Source organism: Glycine max, chromosome 8, assembly GCF_000004515.6.
Source record: "Glycine max cultivar Williams 82 chromosome 8, Glycine_max_v4.0, whole genome shotgun sequence".
Classification (NCBI taxonomy): domain Eukaryota; kingdom Viridiplantae; phylum Streptophyta; class Magnoliopsida; order Fabales; family Fabaceae; genus Glycine; species Glycine max.
Window position 1 is genome coordinate 41982271 of NC_038244.2, and position 11346 is coordinate 41993616.

General features: G+C 29.4%; 1 protein-coding gene across 1 annotated transcript; it reads left to right on the forward strand.

Annotated features, from left to right (window-relative positions):
• The first annotated feature begins 8527 nt into the window (after nt 1-8527).
• LOC100811009 (aspartyl protease family protein 2) lies at nt 8528-10981 on the forward strand. The gene has a single exon (XM_014779387.3). The coding sequence runs from the start codon at nt 9031-9033 to the stop codon at nt 10702-10704; it is 1674 nt and encodes a 557-aa protein (XP_014634873.1). The 5' UTR covers nt 8528-9030; the 3' UTR covers nt 10705-10981.
• The last annotated feature ends 365 nt before the right edge of the window (nt 10982-11346 follow it).

Consider the following 11346-nt stretch of genomic DNA (forward strand, 5'->3'; position numbering starts at 1 on the left):
TAATTGGTATCTAAAACTTTTAAGTAGATTTAATGTTGATGATTCATGGATTCAGTGAATTCACTAGATTCTCTAATTTCTACATATGAATTTGTATGCCAGTTGGGTTTCAGTTTTAATGATAAATTTTAATTACCTTATTCCACTTACAACACCGTGCCTAGTATCAACCAAGTATAAAGAAGAGAATTCAATATGACATGGTTCTGCAATCTGCATATTGCATGAAGGAGTCAAATGAATTTTATGTGAAGAATAGACTCTTATGTAGGAGCTCTCTTCATAGTTTCTAGTATAACATGTACAGGATTTAATTTTGTTCGTAGACCTGGTTCCTATCCCTTTTTATTTTAATGAATAATTGGTGCTTTGTACTTTCATGGAAAAAAAAATGCTCCAATCTCAACAGCATAAACCACTGCTTTATCAGTAAGGCCTAGGATCAGTTCTACTATTTTTATCAATAAGGACCAGTATCTGTTCTATTCTCTTTAGATCACTAAAATGGAATGTCACCACAGTAAGGTATAAACTGAGTCACTGAATTTTATAGCATATGTCATTGATTATATGTATTTTTCTGTTCTTCATCTTTTCATTTTTATTTTCTGTATTTAGTTGCCTAGTTTAACTCTATGTTGGCTTCGAATTGTCTACTATCATCAAACGTGGTTATCCTTTTTCTTTTGTTGAACATGAAATAGTTAGGGATTTGTTTTGTTTTTTCAACCCACGTGCTAAAACAATATGTAGAAACACATCAAAGTCAAAGGTTTTGAAGAGATATAGGAAAGAAAAAAAATTCTCAAATGTCACTTACAATATATTCCTAGACAAATTTGTATAACTTTTGACCCGTGGTCATCAATCACTACCAATTAGTATATGGTATTGGTTGCACACTATAATATTACTAAGGGTTGGGAGTTGCAAAAAAAGGTGTTAGTTTTCTTTCACTTTCCTCCACTTCATTGTGGTGCTAATTTGGGCGAGAAGCTATTGAGTCTTTGAAAAGAGTGGGGTATTGATAAAAAAAATATTCACAATTACTTTAGATGATGCTTCTAACAATGACACAATGGTAAAAATATTGAAGAAACATCCATCATTTGGGTTAGGATTGGTAGCTATATAATGGAGATTATTTTCATATTAAGTGTGGGGCACGTATTCAAAATTTTATTGTTCACGAGAATCTGAAGGTGATCAACGACTCTTTGATAAAAATTTGAGAGTGTGAAATATATTAGGGGTTCAAATGCACCAAAGTCAAAGTTTGCATCATTTTTAGGACAACTTTCACATATGATGACATCTAAGCAAGTTCATCAAGATGTGCCTAAAGATGAAATTCCACATATTTCATGCTTGAAAGTGCTATAGATTTTTTATCATGAAGCCTTTACCCTCCTAAAAAATATGGATCCCTATTTTGATAATGGTTTATTAGAAAAGGAGTGGGTGGAGGTAGAAAAATTAGCAAAGTTTTTGAAACCATTTTATGATATCACCACTCTTTTCTTAGGTGGCACTTATCCAACCGCTGACCTCCATTTTTATAGTGTGTGGAGTATACAAATTAATATTAAGGAAGTTTTGCATGCTTTTTTCATGATGAGTTTGAAAATGCAAATCAAATATGTTGCATGAGTAGAAAAATAAAGATAAAATTTGAAAAATATTGGGATTCCTATAGTGATATAAGTTGCAATTTATTGAATACTGTTATGTGAAGTTTTGTAAGGAAGTCAAGAGGGTGTGAGATTGGCCAAAAAGGTTTATGATAAGTAAGGTTTTTTTTTTCTTTCAAAAGTATCTTAATTTCTCACCAAATGAGGCAAATTTTTCATGCTCACATTGATCTAGTTGAGGTAGTCCAAGCATTATATCATCAAGCCATTTGGAGAGTTTTGGAAGCTTTCAAAGCAAGTCATGTGCATCATCAAGGAAAGAAACTGATTTGGAAGCTTATTTGCTTGAAGATAAACTTGATCATAAGCAGTATGTTGATTTGGATGTTTTGGAGTATTAGAAATCAAATGAAAGGAAATAGAACTTTCTTTGATTGCACGAGATGTTTTAAGTATACTGATTAATTACCACAGTTGCGTCACAATCAACATTTAGCATTGGTGGACATATACTTAACAAGTATCGAAGTTTTGTTTTGCCTGAAAATATTGAAGCATTAGTATGTTTAAATGATTGGTTTCATGGAACTCCAAGCTAGTATCCACTTTGATAAGAGATTACTTAGGATCGTTTTTAAAACAAATATAAAAAAAAGGAACCTTAACCGTAAAATGTTGATAGAACCAAGTTCTTAATCCAAGAATAAAAGAAAATTTTTCACAATAGAGAAACTCTCAAATTTCACTAATCTCCAAACTTTACCTTTGAAGAGAGTACAAGAGTTCCATATTTATAGGCTAATCTTAAAATGCTAGAATAAATCTCCACTAACATGCATTTACCAAATGCATCGATAATTGCATGTCCATTACTTAGGAAAATGACAATAAACATGAAAATAAATTCGCACTAGCCACTAAATGACTTGAAACACTTCTAAGAAATATTTAGTAAGGCTAAGAGAAAATAAAAAATTACCAAAAAATTTAGCCTAAAAATAATACGAAAGTTACAAATAATATGACAAAAATTAGACTTGATTATTATTTAATCAACCCAATATTAATAGTCCACCAAAGACTATCAACTCAACCTATAGATCATTCTTGTCTTGTAAATTGGATTTCCCAGAGTGATTATTCAAGTTGGACTTAAAGTATTTTCATCAATGCGTAGGAAAGTGACCTAACTAGGTGCAGCACTTAATCTTTATTTTTTAAAAAAATTAATATTATTTTTTCAAAATTCAAATGCAAATAAAATAATATTTTGAGCTGAAATATAATAAAAATATTACTATTAATATTAATATGTAGAGTATATTATAGGATCCACAAAATTAAGTTAATAACTCAATTAAGATCTTTAGTATTAGAGTTCATAAATACGGTATGATATTCCTCTTAAAAAAAATAATATGGTATGATATTGTTGGACCCGTAGAAATAATTTTTAAAAAAAAAAACTCATTTAATTAAGCAATCAAATATTGGAGATGTTGTTAATGAAATCTCCGGCTGTAATTATTCATGAATTAGATAATATGCTTTGATTGTTAGAACAAAATGAGAATTAAAATTGAGTTAATGGCATATTAATTTTTATACCAAAGGACCACTTGCTCAGAGTCTCGGATGTGAAAGTCATTTGATTTAAAAGGTAGAGAAGGCGATAAACCTCATGCTATAGATTATTTTTTGCTTATTCAGTAGGTGATGGAATAAAAGAAAGAAGGGCAATTAAAAAAAAAAAAAACAATAGCGTGTCAGTTTTTACTAATCCCTTAGTATCCAAATTAATAACCTACTTAATTAATTAGGATTGTCAATCCTTTAAGTTTTTAAATTCAAAAGGTTGACGGAAAGTAATATAATTAGTCAAACAGACTTGAGATTTGACAATAATAACTAGCAACTCTACTTGATAACGTTAGACTAATTGGATCGATGTGCCAAGTGATGTGAAGGGAGAAGTGGAAATGTAGGATATAGTTTTATATATTTTTTCATTATTCGTAAGAAAGCAAAGAAAATATCAAACGGTGCATATTTAATTAAGTGAGTTAAACTTCTCTCCATATAGCAGTAGAGAAAAGAAAAAAAGAAACATGTAAGAAATAGAAAATCAAGAAAAGAACATAAGTATGGTGGCGGTGTGGTGGTTTTGTGGTGGTTGCCTTCGTGTTGCGGTGGTTTCGTGTAGTAGTGTGCGTACTAATAAAAGTTTTCAATGTGAAGAAAAAAAAACACCAAATAGAAAGGGATTGCCTTGTTTATTTAAAGACCTATACATTTTTTTTGAAAGCAAAGTTCTACACATTTATAATACTCAATCACGTATTTTCTAAAATAGCAATGCTGATGAGAGGGGAAATCAAACACAAATGATAACTAATGTTGAAGTTAGGTATACCGTATACATACTAATAGGAGATAAAAATTAATATTCAAACTTTAAACCAATGAAAATCTTCTTTCGTGCTCTATAATCTATATAATATGACAACGATAATTAATTTTGAACTTTTGTTTGGTCGCGTGGGGCATGGCACGGCTGCGTACGTAACTTGAGAATTGTCAAATTATCGTTTGGCACATAATTAAATTCAAGGATAATATATTATTTGCACGTGTTTATTTGTTTACATATATATCCCACACCTTCATCAAAACTAGTCACTACCATTAGTAGTGGGATATGGGAAACCCAAGGTAAAATTCAAAGGCATGTGTGAAGAAATGAAAATGCTACATGGTAACATTCTTCTAATTTTCATACTAGGATTCAAATTTTAAATGTGTATCAAGAATGTGTTTAGTAAGGTAAATAAACTAGTATTTGACTGAAATTTTTATTTGAGCAAAATAGAGCTATATAGTAAAGGAGTATATTTTTCTAACTTGTAATACTTTTTTGAAACTTCTTTATTTGAACTTATAAGCTTCTAATTTATTTATTTTTAAATTTTATTCTCATTATCTTATTGAAATTTCTCATTTATCTTTTAAAAGTCTCACTCTCTTTCGCTTGTAATTATTTCTAACTCAAACAAAATTATCTTTGTGAGACTCATCCATTCATTTTGTTAAATACACCCTCACAAGAAGTTTTATTATTTTGAATTTTTTTACACAATTTCATTAGTACAACTATGCGTGCGTGAATGTATCAATTTTTAGTCCTCGGGTTTGATCTTCTTTTCACTAATTTCAAAAATCTAATAAAACCCTTTTAATTAAGTATAATTTTATTTGAAGTAGACATTATCGTATTGTGACTAAAAATTGGTTTAAATAATTTACTCTAGATATAAATAAAAATAGGTATCTTAAAAAGAACATTTCTAAGAATTATTTTTCAGCAACAGTTTTATTTTTCTAAAAAATGAAATTTTTATTCTTCTTATGAAATTTTTATTTCTTTATTTTTTAATTAAGATATTTTATTCTTTATTTAAAAAAATTGATTTTAGTATCTTATTTTTTAATTAAGCATCTAGTCTCTCACTTTAAATAAATTTAGAATTTTAGTCTACCTAATCAATTTCAAATGTTAAGCATATACTTTTTTAATTCTTTTTTTTAATTAAGCTTATCAGCAATTAAATAATTAAACAGAATATTTGTCACATAATTAACAAATAAACATGAATCAATTAAAATTAATAAAATATAGGTTAATGTTTGAAATTGATCATACAGTAATGAGAAAAAACAATTTATAATATTTTTATTTATGAAAATATTATAAATTTTTAAAAATTACATTAAGTTCATTGAAAAATTAAAATTAAAATATTTAAGATTCTAAAAATTACACAATTATGTTCTATGTATTTTCATATTTTGAAAATGTTATATAATCCTTTTATTGTTCATATTCTAAAAAATATTTCTCTCTATAAATATAACTAAACAATAATTTTACATTCATCTCTTATTGTTGCACATTCCATTTTTTAGAGATTTAGAGGAGCAAATCTGCTTTTAAAAAAAATAGGAAAATAAAATGGTAAAAATAAATATCATTTTATTCTTTCTTTTATCTCTCATCACTTTTAACTTTCATTTTTTTTAAAAAAAAAAGTTTAGAGAGATGACTTATATTTTTTTTTATGGGAGCAAGTTTTTTGTTATGTATAAGAAATTACTGCAGGAGCAACTGCCTCCACACCCCTCTGCATGGATCCGCCCCTATATAAAGGTGGTTAAGTTTCCTAGCTAGATAGATCATCACATTTGGAATAAGATCATCAAACAAGATTATATATATATATAATAAATTAGAATACACATCTTAAAAGATAAGAGTGATCTCAGTCTTCCTAATTTTAATTAAAAGTTATTAATATTTTTTTCTTTTATTTGTTTTGATAAAGAACATATATATCTTTTACACTACAGACAACTATACTTGAGTTTGATAATATTATTGTAGGTGTTAAAATTTTTATTCAAATATTTAATGTAAATACCTATGTATTCAAAGCTCAAACTTAAAATTACTTGTTAAATTAAAACAATTCAATATAAGTTGATTAGAACAATTCAATATAAGTTGATTCACATGGTGAATGATCTCTCTTCTTTCCTTTAGATGTGTATTTCACACACTACTCTTATAACAAGACAAAACTTTATCTCTATAACTAAAATGACCTTTTTATTTTTTTATATTTAATTATCTGTATACCCATTTTAATTTATTTTATTTTATCTCTATTTTTAAATTGAATTTAAAGAAATTGTTAAAAGTTAAAAATATGTATTTTGTAACTATTTAAAAAGGCATAGTAGTCGAGCATGCATTATAAATAGTATTTTGCAAAATAATTTTTTTTATCATTTTGGATCGGATTGTTTTAGTTTTATAAAATAAAGAATATTTTTAATAAAATTATTTTTCAAAATATTCAGAAGTTAAAAATAATATAAACTTTATTAAAATAAAATTTATTTTGAATAGTTTCTCATAATTAAGTCAGGTTTTTCTGAAAAAGTGTTTTCTCTAATATATATTCTTTTTTTCTCTAAATCTTTAAAAATTAATCATTAAACTATTTTATATCAAAGACAATTTTTTACTTTTTAATCTGTAAATTTTTTTTACATACAACGTTAATAAAATATTTATTATAACTAATTTGTAATAATTAATCAAATATCACATTACACTATTGAAATCATCTTCTTTGTTCAAAGATATATAGTGTTTTTCTTTACAAGTATCACTCTCTAATAATCACCTTAGTACGATTGTATTTAATAATTCCACTGTCAAACTAGATCACGGATTTAGACTGATTTAGATTAATTATACTAGTTGGCCATAAATATGTTTGAATGACAAACAAGTTTCATATTATTAATCATCATTAAAATAATAATTTATAACTAAATTAATTTTATTGATATTTTAAAATTAATATTTTAGACATGTATATCGTAATGTTTTAATTTATATTGTTTATTATAAAAAATATAATTCATTTTAATAATTTAAAATTTATTAATTTTTTAGAAAAACAAATAAAATTGATTTAAAATTATTATTTTTTAAAAAATATATTTGATATCTTGGAATAATTTTATTTTATTGTTTAAATAAAAATAATTCGTCTAAATCCATATTAAAATAAAAATAAATTATTTTGATATTAGTTACTCCACACAATTATTTAGAAATTAGTTCTATTATTATATATATGTATATATATATATATATATATATATATATATATATATATATATATATATATATATATATATATATATATATATAACGAAGCCTCGTGTTTATGGAATAATTGAAAACCGGATAAGAAAGAATTTAAATTTGTTGCATAAGTCGTGTAAAGATTTTTACACTATTAATTACCAAAAAAATATTTTAAAATTATATAAAAATAATTAAAATTAATTTTGCTGGTGTGTAAACTGTAAAGTGAATAAAAAGTCTGATCCAGTTTTAAGAGTGTAAACGTGGGTTCCCTCGAAATCTAAGCCACAATGTCACAGAGTGACAAAGATGGATTTGTTTTTCTCTCTCTCTTCCATATTAAGTCGTGGGACAGGGACAGGTTCACAAACTCTGACCAAAGACCAGAGAGAGTTTCGATTCCAAACTTCTAATACTGGAAAAGTGGAAATGCTTTAGAAAAATCCATTTCTTTATTTTGACTTTTGAAGTTGCAGGCTTGCAGCCCATATTGGTAACACTTACGTTAAAGACCCAGAGTTTTCATCAGTATTTGTCACAAGATAAAGTTGTATATATAAATTATTTTGAGAAAAATTTAGTGCAATTCATGTATGAAACTGTTATTGTAAACCATTTTTTTATGTATTTTTTCCATATGCTTTTTATTATTTACTTAAATTCATATATACTTAAAAAATGATGAGTCTCAATAGGGTTGATTGAGTTGCATAATCCTTAAAATGGGATGCCATCACCTTTTTCTAAAATTTAGTTATAAATAAATTATTTTATATTGTGAATCTTATTTGTCATTTAGTAAATTTGAATGATAAATCATAGTATTAAAAAGCATATTACAAATAAATTTAATTAATAATGATAATATTAAAAGAATTTTATACCAACATCTAATTTTAAGTTACTTCATAATTAAAAGTAGTTGTTTTTTTAATTGCAAATTCACAATAAATTAAAGTCTATTTTTTTCACTGATTTTTCTCTATTCAGACTTCAGAGTCTGAAAAATTATTTTCCAATTGTAACATATTCCATACGGTATTAAATACGTGACATGGGTCTGGTCCAATACTATAGTCCATCCATACCTTACAAGCAATACAAAAACATGCCAACGAAGCAGGAAACTGAGAGGAAAATACCCTGCAAGAAGAGGAACACCATTTAATAGTATATATATTCTCATTAAAAATTGATTTTTCGTTGTGTGTACCTTGAAACTGATGAGTTTTAATTAAACTATGCTATGGTAATGAAACCGCGTTTTTGGTGTTTCACACTTTGTTCTTGACAGAGTCACCCCCAAAACAAGCCTAAATCGCCTTCTTCCTCTTTCCTTCTTCTCTTTTTTTTTTTCTCTCTCTCTCTCTCATTCTTTTGGCCTTCAAAGTTCGAAGCACCCATTTTTTGTATTTTCATTTCCCTAGGAGTTTGATTCTTTGTGGAGATTTTGCATTTATTCACTTTCCTTAAAGTTTGTTTCCCTGTTTGCTTTTTCGGATTGGTTTTGAGATTGAATTCTGAATTCTCGCAAATTCTCGCACCACCTACCCTTTATTCTCCTCTTTTGTAACATCAGAGATTGTTGTAAAGTTTTGCTCTTTCTGGGTTTTGAATTTTGTCACTTCCACCCTGAAATTCTACAAGGTGTTTGATGTTGGTATCATAATAAGTCAAACTATGGTTTTGAGGGTTTCTCTGATTCTGGTTCTCCTTGTGTTACACTGTTCCTGCACTGTGGAATCCATTTGGGGGCATCACAATGATCTCAACAAGAATGGATCTTCTCTTGCTGCAGTCAAGTTTCCTGATCATGCACACTTCAATGCTGTTTCTTCTTCCACAGAAACTGGGTGTAGTTTCTCCAAGTCAGAGAAATTTGAGCCTTCAGTTGCTACCATGGCATCAAATGAAGACACTGATGGTAAAGAGGGAGAGGCTTTTGTGGCAGCAAAACAGCACAAGCAATCTGTGAAACTCAATTTGAGACACCACTCAGTGAGCAAAGATTCGGAGCCTAAAAAATCTGTGGTTGATTCCACAGGGAGAGACTTGAAGAGAATTCAGACCCTTCACAGAAGGGTCATAGAGAAGAAGAACCAAAACACAATTTCAAGGTTGGAGAAAGCACAGGAGCACTCAAAGAAGTCCTATAAGCCACCGACAGTGGCTGCGGCGGCCCCGCCGGAGTATTTATCCGGTCAGCTTATGGCAACCTTGGAGTCAGGGGTCAGTCTTGGCTCTGGTGAGTACTTCATGGATGTGTTTGTTGGCACACCCCCTAAGCATTTTTCTCTAATTCTTGATACTGGTAGTGACCTTAATTGGATTCAATGTGTTCCTTGTTATGCTTGTTTTGAGCAAAATGGACCATATTATGATCCCAAAGATTCTAGTTCTTTTAAGAATATAACTTGCCGTGATCCAAGGTGCCAATTGGTGTCATCCCCAGACCCTCCTCAGCCTTGCAAAGGTGAGACTCAAAGCTGTCCATATTTCTATTGGTATGGAGATAGTTCCAACACAACGGGTGATTTTGCACTTGAAACATTCACTGTGAATCTCACCACACCTGAGGGAAAGCCTGAACTCAAGATTGTTGAGAATGTTATGTTTGGTTGTGGTCATTGGAATAGAGGACTTTTTCATGGTGCTGCTGGATTGCTAGGGTTGGGGAGAGGCCCATTGTCATTTGCTACTCAGCTTCAATCTCTCTATGGTCACTCCTTTTCCTATTGCCTTGTGGATAGGAACAGCAATTCAAGTGTTAGTAGCAAGTTGATATTTGGTGAGGACAAGGAGCTTCTCAGCCACCCCAATTTGAATTTCACTTCTTTTGTTGGTGGCAAAGAGAACCCTGTTGACACATTTTACTATGTCCAGATAAAGTCCATCATGGTTGGTGGTGAGGTGCTGAAGATTCCAGAGGAGACTTGGCATTTGTCAGCACAAGGTGGTGGTGGGGGTACAATCATTGATTCTGGCACCACTTTGACCTACTTTGCTGAACCTGCTTATGAGATTATCAAGGAGGCATTCATGAGGAAAATTAAAGGTTTTCCACTAGTGGAAACCTTTCCCCCTCTAAAGCCATGCTATAATGTGTCTGGTGTTGAGAAAATGGAGCTTCCTGAGTTTGCAATCTTGTTTGCTGATGGAGCTGTGTGGAATTTTCCTGTGGAGAATTACTTCATCCAGATTGAACCTGAAGATGTTGTTTGCTTGGCTGTTTTGGGGACTCCTATGTCTGCACTTTCAATAATTGGAAACTACCAGCAGCAGAATTTTCACATCTTGTATGATGTGAAGAAATCAAGGATTGGATATGCACCGATGAATTGTGCTGATGTTTAACTTCTTGTTAGGGGGGTGAAAGGTGTGTATAGGATAAAAACTATAAGCATGGCAATTCTTGAGGTTGATTTTTTTCTTTTTTGGGGATTGATGGTAAGTGATATACACAGAAGAAAGGAAAAAGGAAATCAGAATTTGTTTCTTCAGGTGGTATAGAACTAGGCCTAGGTAAATTATAGGGAAAAGGTCATTTACAATTACAAATACAAACATTTCATTGTTTTGTACACATTTATTAACTGCTTCAATTTTGAGTTCATTGTCACTTTCAATTCAATATGTTATTGCCTCTTACTGTCATGCTTGGTTGATTTCCATGTTCTGTCTATATTCTCAAAATTAAACGTTACGATTTGCTGTAATATTTGCTAGTATTCTATTTTCTTGTGGACCATTTACTTTAATCTATACATTTCTTTTTTCTATAATCTCTGTTTTAAATCTCGGTTTTTTTTTTCTCGAATAACTGGTCAAATGCAATACGGTTGTTTTGCATATAAGCCTCCAATATATTATTTCAATGGCTCATCTGTTAGGTATGTGGCACAAATTTAAAAAAAAAAAACAAAGAAAATGAGCATGCAAACAAAGACTGGGTCAGCTTTATTGTTAGGTGTCTCTGTATCAAGCATTTTGCCATCT

Bases quoted from the DNA above. Each gene is read 5' to 3' on its own strand.
- LOC100811009 (XM_014779387.3), top strand. From the start codon at position 9,031: ATGGTTTTGAGGGTTTCTCTGATTCTGGTTCTCCTTGTGTTACACTGT.